The sequence below is a fragment of the Haematobia irritans genome, chromosome 5 (genome assembly GCF_050003625.1).
Source record: "Haematobia irritans isolate KBUSLIRL chromosome 5, ASM5000362v1, whole genome shotgun sequence".
NCBI classification, from domain to species: Eukaryota; Metazoa; Arthropoda; class Insecta; order Diptera; family Muscidae; genus Haematobia; species Haematobia irritans.
Genome location: NC_134401.1, coordinates 125172209 through 125185960, shown reverse-complemented (window position 1 = coordinate 125185960; position 13752 = coordinate 125172209). Strand labels below are relative to the sequence as shown.

Here is a 13752-nt window from a genome sequence, read left to right as displayed (position 1 = left end):
CGCGGGTTCGATTCCTGCTACGACCGAACACCAAAAAGTTTTTCAGCGGTGGATTATCCCACCTCAGTAATGCTGGTGACATTTCTGGGTGTTTCAAAGCTTCTCTAAGTGGTTTCACTGGAATGTGAAACGCCGTTCGGACTCGGCTATAAAAAGGAGGTCCCTTGTCATTGAGCTTAACATGGAATCGGGCAACACTCAGTGATGAGAGAGAAGTTCACCACTGTGGTATCACAATGGACTGAATAGTCTAAGTGAGCCTGATACATCGGGCTGCCACATAACCTAACCTAACCTAGTATATGGTATCCAACAACCATGCAGGAATTGGTTCATATCAGTCCATAATTTTATATAGCCCCCATAAAAACCGATCCCCAGATTTGACCTCCGGTGCCTTTTGGAGAAGCAAAATTCATCCGATCTGGAATTTTGTACGTGGTGGTAGTATATGATATTTATCAACCATGCCAAAAGTGGTCCATATCAGTCCATAATCATGTATAGCCCCCATATAAACCGATCCCGAGATTTGGTTTTGGAGCCTCTTGGAGGAGCAAATTTCATCCGAGTCAGTTGAAATTTGGTACATTGTGCTAGTATATGGCCGTTAACAACCATGCCTAACTAGGTCCATATTGGTCTATAGTTATATATAGCCCTCAGATAAATCGATCCCCAATCACACAAAAATTGGTCCATATCAAGTTCATAATTGTATATAGACCCCATATAAGCGACCCCCATATTTCAATTCTGGCTCCCTACGTACCGTGCAAAAGTCCATATCGATTCGTAATTATTTGTAGACTTACCTACACCTACCTTTTTTGTCTAATATATACCACGTATGGACTAATTCACAATTTAGAAAAGGATTTAAGATACCACAACCCAAGTAATTCGATTGTGGATGACAGTCTTTCGTAGAAGTTTCTACGCAATCCATGGTGGAGGGTACATAAGATTCGGCCTGGCCGAACTTACGGCCGTTTATACTTGTTTAATTTAATATATACCACGTATGGACTTTTTTACAATTTAGTAGACGGTGTTAGGAGGTTTTAAGATACCTTGCAATCCGCAAGCGTTACCGCAACCCAAGTAATTCGATTGTGGATGGCAGTGTTTAAAAGAAGTTTCTACGCAATCCATGGTGGAGGGTACATAAGCTTCGGCCTGGACGAACTTACGGCCGTATATATTTGTTTATGGCTGGTAATAAGACTGGAGCAGCTCATAGTGGATGACTCCTTTTTGATCCCATCCAACACTCTGCATAACCTTTCCAGACGTCAATCCTGGTATTCTACTAATTTTTTGGGCTTGTAGCTTGTTGAACTGGTGTAACCTTTTCCCAACTTATCCGCATTTCTTTATTAAATGAAGTCTTAAAACCACCTTTCCAATGCCACAAGGAATTGATTTGTACCATTGGTATTTTACGATGAATTTTTCGATTACCCAATATTTTTCCCGATCGACCAGGATCGACAAAAACACTCTCTCATCGATCAAAATCTGCCAACTTATTAGAGATGATTCCACGTTACTTTTTTCCATACTAAACGACTCGGCTTAGTGCATCCATCTTTTGCCTCACGCCATGTTGATGCCACTGTTTTTGTTTTTTCCAGCACCATGTCTCAAGTGAACTATAAAATTCAAAGCATCATGATGGTTTAACACATCTGACAGAGAAGATTTTTACATGATGGATTTATCGAGCTATTTTGTGCCACTCACAAACACTAAACTCCATATACGAAGTGAAAGGTCTTTAAGGGTATATGTGCAAGTGTTTGTTTCAAGCATATAGAGTATAACGAAAAACATATTTTCCATCAGCACTCATTCACACACACACACGCCTATAGATTTATATGTACATGATCCCCTACAAACATTTAAAATATTCATGCTTTCAAGGAAGACAGCAGCACATATTTATGCTCCAGGATTCTTATGAATTTCGAGCCAAGGATTGAAATGGGGGCCAAAGAAAAAAACCATCTTAAGTAATGTAGACAAATAAGCTTAAGTTGCGATAAAAGAAAAGTGAAGATGGACAGACATACATATCTATTATGAATGAGGAAGGAGTAGTGTTAGAAGATTTCACTTGAAGTATACTTTAAACGTTCAATATTACAGCCATAACAGCTAATCATCAAATCACCATGAAATATCTAATGAAGATGTGTGCATATGCGATAACACCAATCATGCACACAAAACCTCATTTGCAGATATTGATTTTGGAGCATTTCCATAGAAATTGTGAAATATTACCTACTTTCACAGGAAGTCTGGCTCAGTAAGATTTCCAAAAAAAAAAACGAATAAAACGGAAGGAAGACTATGAGAACGTGATGTCTATAGATCCCATGAGTTGAACTGAGTTACAACAGACGAAAGGATGGCGTTGATATAGATAATAGGGCATACAGAGTTATGAAGGAATTCCGAAAAGTGGCCATTTATTTTCAAACATGTCTTCTTTTAAACTGTGTGAAAATTAAGGTTTCTCGAAGCTTTAAAAATAGCTTATGATTTTATTCGTGCTCTCGTGGTCAATTTACGCAGAGAATAACTAATAAGAATTTTTTAAAAATTGTATTTGGTTTTAACTCAAACGTAGGTTAGGTTGTAGAGGATGACATAAATTTTGTGTTGAATTGATGTCCACTTAGATCAATATAGGTCCATTGTGATTCCTCGATGTGATCTTTCCATCTTCTTCATTGCGATACGGTCTCCTTTGGAATAGTCCCAGAACTTCCACCTGCTTGTTTTCTTTAAAAGAAATCTTAGAACAACCAACCAGAGGACCTGATGAATGTAAGTATGTTCCTTAAGCTGCGCTCCCGAAGATCAGTGAGAGGCTGAAAGAAAAAGGAGTCCAGTATCTTGTTTCTTCAAAAGGATAATGTTGGACACTGGCACAGGAAGTGGTACGATTCCTCCGTAACTTCCAGATCCAGGCACCATCTACAGATATCATAATGTTTAAGGCCTATTCTTACAATGTGTTTTCCAAGTGTGTTATGTCCTGTTATGATGCCAATCAATGGCCGCAATTCCTCTCTGTTCATCGATATTAAAATTTCGCAGTTCTTACGTTTCTTTTCATCCCATATCAACTTGGTTTGCTCGCAACCATCCGAAGAGACCCAGCGTCTTCGTCATAGTTCATTATGATCATATACCTCCATCTTATAATGATAAGAAGATAGTGGAGGAAAAACGTCCGCTAAGACATTATTCGTTCCACGAGCGCCCTCCTTAGTTAGCACATCCGCTTCTTCATATCCTATTATCCCCAGGTACCCAGCACAGAGTTACATTATGCTGTTCAGTGAGAACCTTGAGTTCTCTACGACAACGGCTACCTTAGATTTTATATCAGCACTGCACAATGCTTTTATAGCTGCCTGACTGTCGATGAAGAAGCTGATATCGCTTCCGAATAACGGTTTCATCAACAGCGACTAGGCAGCCTCAAACGTAACTTGTGAGGCAGGATATTATATCTTTAGTCACGAAAATGTTGGGTTATCACCAATTTTTTGTGAGTCTTGAAAATTCCTTAAAAAATGTCCGTGCATGACTTCTTCAGATCGTATTTACCCGTAAATATCCGTGCGTGAGTGTATCCACTATAGTGATAGAATGAAGAGGGACAGGAGGTATGAGGCGTTGTATATTGTGAAAGAGCGATTTTCTTCTTCGCCAGGTGGATCTTATTTTTTCTTCAATTCACCCTCTAGTATCACACCTTGGGGAAACCTAAAAATAGTGTCCATCACCTTACCGAACGCCCTCTTCAGAGCATGCTTACCAAATACTCCTCATTGTTTCGCATGTTCCTTGATGTCCGGAATATACCAGTGTGTCTGACTATCATGAGACGTCCAAGTGAGCAAAGGCGGCCCACTGCCCGAATTTTAGTGTCCGATATCATCCATAAGGATCTTTTGAAATTCCTACCACCTGAGTTATCTCGCACAGCTTTAATCGGCGGTCTTCCAATATGAGTTTATAGATTTCCTTCCACGATAGCTGCTATTGGGGATAAACTGAGAAACTCTTTTAACCAATGTTTGCCGCTGGCTATCGAAGAGTAAAAATTACTGTGCGACTATTTTTATGTTAGCCTGATATCAATGCAGGCTGGTTCAATGTCCAAATCATTTAAACTAGAAATTATTACAATATTTATTCGAGCTTATTGGACAGGAAGATTAAGGGAATTGACATCATTATGTTACTGAAAAGAAAATGCCAGATACCCATCTCGCAAGCCTAACTATACATATATGTTTCAGTGTTGGCCACTACACATTTCCATAGTCTTTAGCGAGATATGGCCGGGTGAGATGATTCAATTTGGTTTTTTATGTTAATTTCTTATGAAATTTACATACGAGAATTATTCTTCCCAAATTTAACCATTTTTCCCTTAATCTTCCTGTCCAATAAGCTCGAATAAATATTGTAATAATTTCTAGTTACTGTACGACATTTAGCTTCCAAATCGAATAAACGATCACTATTGCTATTTTTCCATTAATTCATGTGACATGAAAGCAAATGGCATTCGGTCTGACAAAAAACCCAAAAACGACTCCGTTCTGATCGATGATTTTGACAGTAGTCGTTAACCTAAAATGGACTACACTATACTCTTAGTAGAAAGCTCTTGCGATACTCCTACATCAGACGGCATAAGATCGAAAAGTCATGATATGATAAAAAATTTTGATCATATCAGAGCCGTATTTTTGCTTATTATGTCAAATCAAATTTTGAACCAAGAATTAACGAAAAAGTGCAATATTGACCGGTTATTCGATTTGGAAGGTAAATCTCACAAAGTAACTCTCCGTTTGCTGAAATGAGTTTCAAATTTTTGAACATAAAAAGGCTCTCCTAAAAGTCTACAGTTCCCTCACTCTGGCGTAAAAACCACCTACTGGAAACATCGAGCCTGTAGGTCCCCAACTGACACCTTCGGGACTACAGTTCCCCTATTGATTTCTTACAGCCAACAGTTCTCCCACTAAGAACTTGGGGCATATAATTCTCCCACTGGGGCTTCATCGTCTGTAATTCCTTTATATAGTCCTACGTTTGAGAACTGAGATCTTCAGCCCTACTGTTACTCTACTTTCCCCTTTGGACGTACATTTAAGAACTGATAGCTAAAGCTCATTTACTAAGAACTTCGGGAACAATTCCATCACTGAGACCTTCAGGCCTATAGTTCCTGTGATGAGATCTTCAGGCCTACAGTTCCCCCACTGCAGTTCCTTCACCTAGTCGTTGAACTGAGAACTTCAACCCTTCTTCCAACTTCTGGCCTAAAGTTCATTTGATAACTACGATCCTACAGTTCATTTATTGGGAACTGAGAACTTTAACACTTCTTCCAACTTCTGGTCCAAAGTTCATTTGATAACTACGGTCCTACAGTTCATTTATTGGGAACTTCGCCCATAGTTTCCTCACCTTCTGGCCTATAGTTCCTTTGATGACATCTTGATCGTATAGTTCCCCCACTGAGACTTTCGGTATTACAGTTCCTCTATTGGAACTTCGATCCTACAATTCCCCTCCTGAGGTCTTGGGACTAACAGTTTCCCTACTGAGAATTTTGCGCAAGTAGTAGTTCCTAAATTCTGGAGCTAATAGCGAAATCGGCTCGAGGAATTCAGAGTAGAGCTATTTCCAACTCCGAAGCTATTATCGAACTCGGGAGAACTTGAAACCCCAAGCCTAATTCCGAGCTCCTAGCAACTATCGGTACGAAAGCTGGAGGCAGTCCACTTCTACAAGCCAGAATTCTGGAGCTAATAGCGAAATCGGCTCGAGGAAATTACAGTCGAAGCTATTTCCAAATCCGAAGCTATTATGGAACTCGTGAGAATTTGAAAATCCAAGCCTAATCCTGAGCTCCTAGCAACTATCGATACGTAAGCTGGAGCCAGTCCACTTCTACAAGCCATACCAGAGACAGCAAGACCACCAACTGTAGGCACATCCAACCGTTTGGAAATCGACCAACATCAACTCCAGATCATCTACATCTTAATGAAGATACCAGTTTCCTATCAACCAACGAAAGCAATTAACTACAAACTGAAATGCTCGTCAACAACCGATCCCTTACATCTCGGCAAAGAATCTAGGTCACGATCAACAACTTTAGGGATTAAATAGTGTCCGGTAATATACAAACCGATGTACTCATTGACTATCGATCAATTGCAGGAGTCCAACAACCCCCGATTTCCTATATCTTGGCGAAGGCACCACTTCCCGATCATCTCAAAACATTCTTCAGATCCCAAATATCTGCTCACATTAGGTCATTTACCTTGTTAGAGAGAATTTGCCATATATAAAATAAATACATAGTACAATAGTTTCCATCAAAAGATTCATATTCACTCGAGATAATTTTAATTTTATTTATTTATTTAATGGCTAATTATATTTTTACAATTGTAAGCTTCGAAAGCTAAGGTCTTGAATCTGACTTATTTCTTTGTAATATTTCAAACTTTGCTATCCATAGATTTTAATTAATCACATATTCCATTTTTTTATCTTTCCAGTGAATAACTAAAATTTTCTGGTGTAAAGAATGAAGATCAATGAAAAAATGGCGACTCCGATAGAGGAAAAAGTTGATCAAAATTTAAAGGTAAATTAGTGAAGATTTGCTTTCTCTACTATGGACATTGCTTATATTAATAGATAAAATAAAAAATATGTAAACTTGTATTTGATTTTCAGATCCGTACGGGGATGGTAAATGTCAGTGATGGCAAATGTAAACCAGAACCCTTGAGACTGAATTTGACTATGGAATTAGTAACTCTACAGAGATTAGAAATTGTCACACCCACAAATGCACAAAATGGTCCACCAAGTGAATCAAAAGTAAGTGATAATAAAACAAATTGATATAAAATATTCTTAACGATTTTTCACACTGGAAAGATTGGAATTTCTGACAAACCCAAAACAACATCCTTTTTTACATCATTTTAAAGAGTTGATTTAAATATTTGCTTGAGGTTTCTCTGTTACTGCTATGGTTCAAGGATTTATATTTAAATATGCCACCACAAAAATTTAATTGTTCTCTTCTCAAAGTTCCATCTTATGGAGTAAATATTTAATATTCAAATATTTAATTTTATTTAATGAACATGCCAACTTGAATGCCACAATTTCTTAGGAAGTAACCAAAAATTATCATTAATGTTCATATTAAGCAAACTGAGGGTAAAAAACAAATCAAATTTAATCTTAATTAACGCACACATACTCTTTTACACGCACTCGCATACACAATCAAAAATTCACGCATACTTAGGTATATTGCTATATTATTCAGTTTTTCATACATAAGGTTGGGTCGCTAGGAAAAAAATTGTGGAAAGAAGGTTGTTGTTGTAAGAGTTCGGGGAAGACTATACTTGGAATTAATTTATTGAAGATTATATACAAAATTAAAAAGGTTGAACCAATGTTTTCTCCCAATGCTTTTTTAATTACACCCAAATAATTAAAATAATAGGTAAAACAGGTAATGCTTGGTGGGACAGACTTTTCGATAACTTATTCAAATCATATTGCATCTTATACAAATCAACAACAAAATGAAGCTGGTGCTTAAGAGGTCGTCCAAGACAAATTCATGGTGACCTGTCTAATGGGTGGTCCAGTTAAACTGTCCTAGGACGTGTATTTTGGAATGAGGCCAAGTCATGTCCTACACTAATAGAAACAAGTAAGGAAAGTCTAAAGTCGGGTGGTGTGGGCAATAAAGAAATGTTTAACAACAAACAATAATGTAAACTATTTTTTTTTAATTTAGTCCTAGGAGCAACTAAATTTTTCTTTGTGTGTTTTTATTTTAACGTGAAAATAATTTCGTATATTCAAATTCAAATTCACTATCAGATTCGACCCTCTCTATTATGTACCAGCATAAAGGAATGCTACCACACACCTATTCACACATGGATGAATTCCGTAATTGAGTACAGGTGTGAGTTAAGGAAAACGGAGTGTTTTTTTTGTGGATTATGTATGTGCATATAGGAATTCCATAGACACCTATATATATATATATATATATATATATATATATATATATATATATATATATATATATATATATATATATATATATATATATATATATATATATATATATATATATATATATATATATATATATATATATATATATATATATATATATATATATATATATATATATATATATATATATATATATATATATATATATATATATATATATATATATATATATATATATATATATATATATATATATATATATATATATATATATATATATATATACATTTTTTGTGAATTATCTACAGTTTTATGAAACTGCCAAATAATTTGTTTAAATTCAAACACACATTTTTAAGTAGGTAATAGCAGTGCTTTAATTCAGTTCGAAATCAGTATTAATGACTTATAAGATAATTAAATATATTTTATATTAAAACTGAAATGCTTAAACATAATAAATATTTCTGGTAGCCACCATAAAATGGGGGTGCATATTGGAATTATTATTCGCACGTGAGTTCAATGTTTAACAAAGTAGACACAGAACAAAATACATAATTTAACATTTTAATTGAAGCTTCAAAAATATACTATGGTCGGTAATTCCAGTACTTCCGCTAATGAAGCTGTTTCCGCTAATGAAGCTGTTTTTTTTAAACCAATATTAATGCCCTGTTCCTGTATATCGAACGAAAACCCATTCGAAAGAAAGGCAGTCACTCGAATTCGAATGAATTTGAGTTTTTATATTTTTGAAAGTTCGTTTCGGTTGTATGAGAAGACATTGAATATCAAAAATGAGTATTTTCAAATTTTTAGCCTGAGAATTCATTCAAATGTTAACAATGTTTTTACTTTTCTCTTGACACTTATTATATATGTTCGTTTATTGCTCGACAACAAAATATGAAGTGACTTGCCTTTCGAAATAGAAGAACAAAAATCAATTTTCTTTCGTTTAGAATACGAAAGAAAGCTTTCGTTCGATATACAGGAACAGGCCATAACTCTTGCTACAAATCTAAAAACCCTCCTCTCAATTTCGAACTTGAAAGAAAGTTGTACACCAATCAATTTGAAACAAATTGTGAAACGATATGAAATTCATGAAGTAAATACACCCTCAAACAAAAAATCGCTTCTGTAACATATACCCCCAACACAATCTGCTTCAAGAATATATATTTTCAGGAATGGTCCAAACAAAATATAACAAAAGAAACAAGTATATATGGCCGTAAGTTCGGCCAGGCCGAAGCCCGTGGATTGCGTAGAAACTTCTACTGAAGACTGTCATCCACAATCGAATTGCAAATTAGTCCGTACGTGGTATATATTAAACTAAAAATTGCCGATTAAATACGTATACAATTAAGTTTTACAAAATTTTTTATAGAAAAAAATTTTGACAAAAGTTTCTATAGAAATAAAATTTTGACAACATTTTCTATAGAAGTAAAATTTGGACAAAATTTTCTATAGAAATAAAATTTGGACAAAATTTTCTATAGAAATAAAATTTTGACAAAAGTTTCTATAGAAATAAAATTTTGACAAAAATTTTTATAGAAAAAAAATTTTGACAACATTTTCTATAGGAACAAAATTTTGACAAAATTTTCTATATAATAAAAATTTTGACAAAATTTTCTATAGAAATAAAATTTTGACAAAATTTTCTATAGAAATAAAATTTTGGTAGATTATTTTTGACTCGAGTGGCAACCATGATTATGAACCGATATGGACCAATTTTTGTGTGATTGGGGATCAGCTATATATAACTATAGACCGATATGGACCAAATTTGGCATGATTATTAGCAGCCATATACTAACACCACGTTCCAAATTTCAAACGGATCGAATGTATTTTGCTTCTCCAAGAGGCTCCGGAGATCAAATCTGGGCAACGGTTTATATGGGGTCTATATATAAGTATGGACCGATATGGACCAATTTTGACATGGTTGTTAGAGACCATATAATAACACCACGTACCAAATTTCAACCGGATCGCATGAATTTTACTCCTTCAAAAGGCTCCGGAGGACAAATCTGGGAATCGGTTTATATGGGGGCTATATATAATTATGGACCGATGTGGACCAACTTTTGCACAGTTGTTAGAGACCATATACTTACACCATGTACCAAATTTCAGCCGGATCGGATGAAATTTCCTTCTGTTAGAGGCTCCGCAAGCAAAATGTGGGGATCGGCTTATATGGGGGCTATATAATTTTGAACCGATGTGGAAAAATTTTTGCATGTTTGTTAAAGACCATATACTAGCACTATGTACAAAATTTCAGCCGGATCGGATAAAATTTGCTTCTCTTAGAGGCTCCGCAAGCCAAATCTGGGGATCGGTTTATATGAGGGCTATATATAATTATGGACCGATGTGGACCAATTTTTGCATGGTTATGAGAGACCATATACAAACACCATGTACAGAATTTTAACCGGATCGGATGAATTTTGCTCCTCCAAGAGGCTACGCAAACCAAATCGGTTTAAATGGGGGCTATACGTAAAAGTGGTCCGATATGGCCCATTTTCAATACCATCCGACCTACATCAATAACAACTACTTGTGCCAAGCTTCAAGTCCATAGCTTGTGTGGTTCGGAAGTTAGCGTGATTTCAACAGACGGACGGACGGATTGGCGAAAGGACGGGCGGAAGGACATGCTCAGATCGACTCAGAATTTCACCACGACCCAAAATATATATACTTTATGGGGTCTTAGAGCAATATTTCGATGTGTTACAAACGGAATGACAAAATTAATATACCTCCATCCTATTGTGGAGGGTATAATTATTTGATACAATTAACTTTTTAATTAAACTCGGAAGACTAAGTCACTTAAAAAAGCGCTCGAAATTTGGATTTTAAACAATCAATTTTCAAGAAAGTCATTGAAAATAGCTACGTTTTTAATGAAAAAATTAATTGAGTTTTGCATTCAACATCAATTAAATTTTTAATTGCCTTAATTAAAAAAATAATTGAAATTTGCTAATGAAATCAATTAATTTTTTAATAAAGTATTTTTTTTTGTTTTAAATACTTTATTAAATTTAATTGCATTAATTAAAAAAATAATTGAAATTTGCTAATGAAATAATTTTCGTGATTGAAGACATTTCAATTAAAAACTTATTTGGATCAAGTAATTTCGTGATTGATTCAGAAAAAAAATTCTGGTGTGCAGAATACCAATCCATCATGGAGGCTATATAAGCTTTTTATACCCTCCACCATAGAATGGGGGTATATTAACTTTGTCATTCCGTTTGTAACACATCGAAATATTGTTCTAAGACCCCATAAAGTATATATATTCTGGGTCGTGGTGAACTTCTGAGTCGATTTGAGCATGTCCGTCCCTGCAAAAATTGGTCCATATCGGTCCAACTTTTACGTATAGCCCCCATATAAGCGGGCTCCCAAAATTTGGCTTGCGATTGCTCTAAGAGAAGCAAATTTCATCCGATCCGGCTGAAATTTGGTACGTGGTGTTAGTATATGGTCTCTAACAACCATGCAAAAATTGGTCCACATCGGTCCATAATTATATACAGCCCCCATATAAACCGATCCCCCGATTTGGCTTGCAGAGCCTCTAAGAGAAGCAAATTTCATCCGATCCAGCTGAAATTTGGTACGTGGTATTGGTATATGTTCTCTAAAGACCATGCAAAAATTTGTCCACATCGGCTCATAATTATATATAGCCACTATATAAACCGATCCCCAGATTCGACCTCCGGAGCCTCTTAGAGGAGCAAAAGTCATCCGATCCGATTGAAATTTAGTACGTAGTGTTAGTTTATTGTCTCTAACAACCATGCCAAAATTGGTCCATATCGGTCCATAATTATATATAGCCCCCATATAAGCCAATCCCCAGATTTGACCTCCGGAGCCTCTTAGAGGAGCAAAATTCATCCGATCCGGTTGAAATTTGGTACGTGGTGTTAGTATATGGTCTCTAACAACCATGCAAGAATTGGTCCATATTTATATATAACCCCCATATAAACCGTTTCCCAGATTTGATCTGCGGAGCCGTATATTTGTTTAGTTTAATATATACCACGTATGGACTATGTGGTATATATGTGGTGTTAGGAAGTTTTAAGATACCTTGCCATCGGCAAGTGTTACCGCATCCCAAGTAATGCGATTGTGGATGACAGTCTTCAGTAGAAGTTTCTACGCAATCCATGGTGGAGGGTACATAAGCTTCGGCCTGGCCGAACTTACGGCCGTATATACTTGCTCTCGATTGAGAATGTCAATGTCATTGTGTTTTATTCATATTACGTTTGGTCCCCATAAAATAGAATTGATTTAAATCAAATTCCCTAAACAACACATGATTCTTTACTGAGATAAACAAAATAGTTGATGGGTATCTGCACATAAAATTTGTTGTCTGAGAATGAAAATAAAGCGTTTTTAGTCACCTCATTCAATGTCACTTAAAAAGAACATCTCACATGATTATTTACCTTAACAGCTGACAAAGAGATGACTCATACGACCCTAATTAAAACATTAATTTTTATTAAACTTAACCTAAATCTTAATTAGCATAGTGTACAATCACCTTGTGGCTCAAACACACATAACATACGCACACTCCAAAGGTATTCATGCTCGCAGGTATAGCTTCATAAAGGGGGTTTTATACACACTCAGAGACTAAGAAACACAACCACACTAAAACCATTTTAATATACGCTTTTAATCCTTTGACTGGCATAAAATTCACATTTTTATCCCCTCAATTCGCGTTCATGTGAGTATAGAAAAATCATGATAATCCAGTGGTGAAAATTTTCAAGGCAAACGATTGTAAAAATTAATTTTTGAACAAATGGAATGAGCAAGCACGGTTCCAATGGCGCCGATATACCATACATACAGCACCGATTACACTTTTTAGCTCGCTTGGAAAAATCCGTGGCTTAGCACCCTCTTTACGTTTGTAAAGAAAAACAAAAATTGGTCCAATAACGATTGTTCGTTCGCTTGGTGCAGACTACTATTTCCAAAAGCATTTGGTCTCTGATGTCGACCACGGAATCTATGTTTAGTCGGTAGTCACGAAGAGATGCAGAAAAGCTCTTAGGTGAGGTTAGGTTACATTGAAAAGAGGATTCAAGTTGCCTTGTCTCATGTCGGCTGGCATACAACTAAGCCAGTATTCGGCTTGTTGTCCGTTCTAACTTCTTCTTTCCATCTTTTCCTTCTTTTATTCCACGAACCTTGCGTTCATAACGGATTCTTTAATTTCTTTTCTATCCCTGTTTCTCAGCTGGGTGTGGTTCTGAATCACCTCTTCACCAATTCGGTTAACTCTCGACATGCAGAGAAGGAATATGATCACCTCAAACATGTTTCAAGAGCATAATGTTATTTTTGTATGGTGACCATGTAACATGTTTGTTACTAAAATGTTATTTTCTCGTCAAATATAACCTGCTTGCCGAAATCAGATATATGATTTCCGAGAAAATAACATGGTTGCGAAAACCATGTTACATGGTCACCCCACAAAAATAACATTTTGCTCTTAAAACAAGTTTGAGGTGATCATATTCCTTCTCT

The 13752-nt window shown here is 35.8% G+C and overlaps 1 protein-coding gene across 1 annotated transcript in view; it reads left to right on the top strand.

Moving 5' to 3' along the window:
* Syn2 (Syntrophin-like 2) overlaps window positions 1-13752 on the top strand; it is a 277516-nt gene that overhangs the window by 127082 nt on the left and 136682 nt on the right. Inside the window, exons 2-3 of the mRNA XM_075310335.1 lie at window positions 6621-6709; window positions 6802-6948. Of these exons, the coding sequence (XP_075166450.1) occupies window positions 6650-6709; window positions 6802-6948 (207 nt within the window). The 5' untranslated portion in view covers window positions 6621-6649. The remainder of the gene's footprint in view (window positions 1-6620; window positions 6710-6801; window positions 6949-13752) is intronic.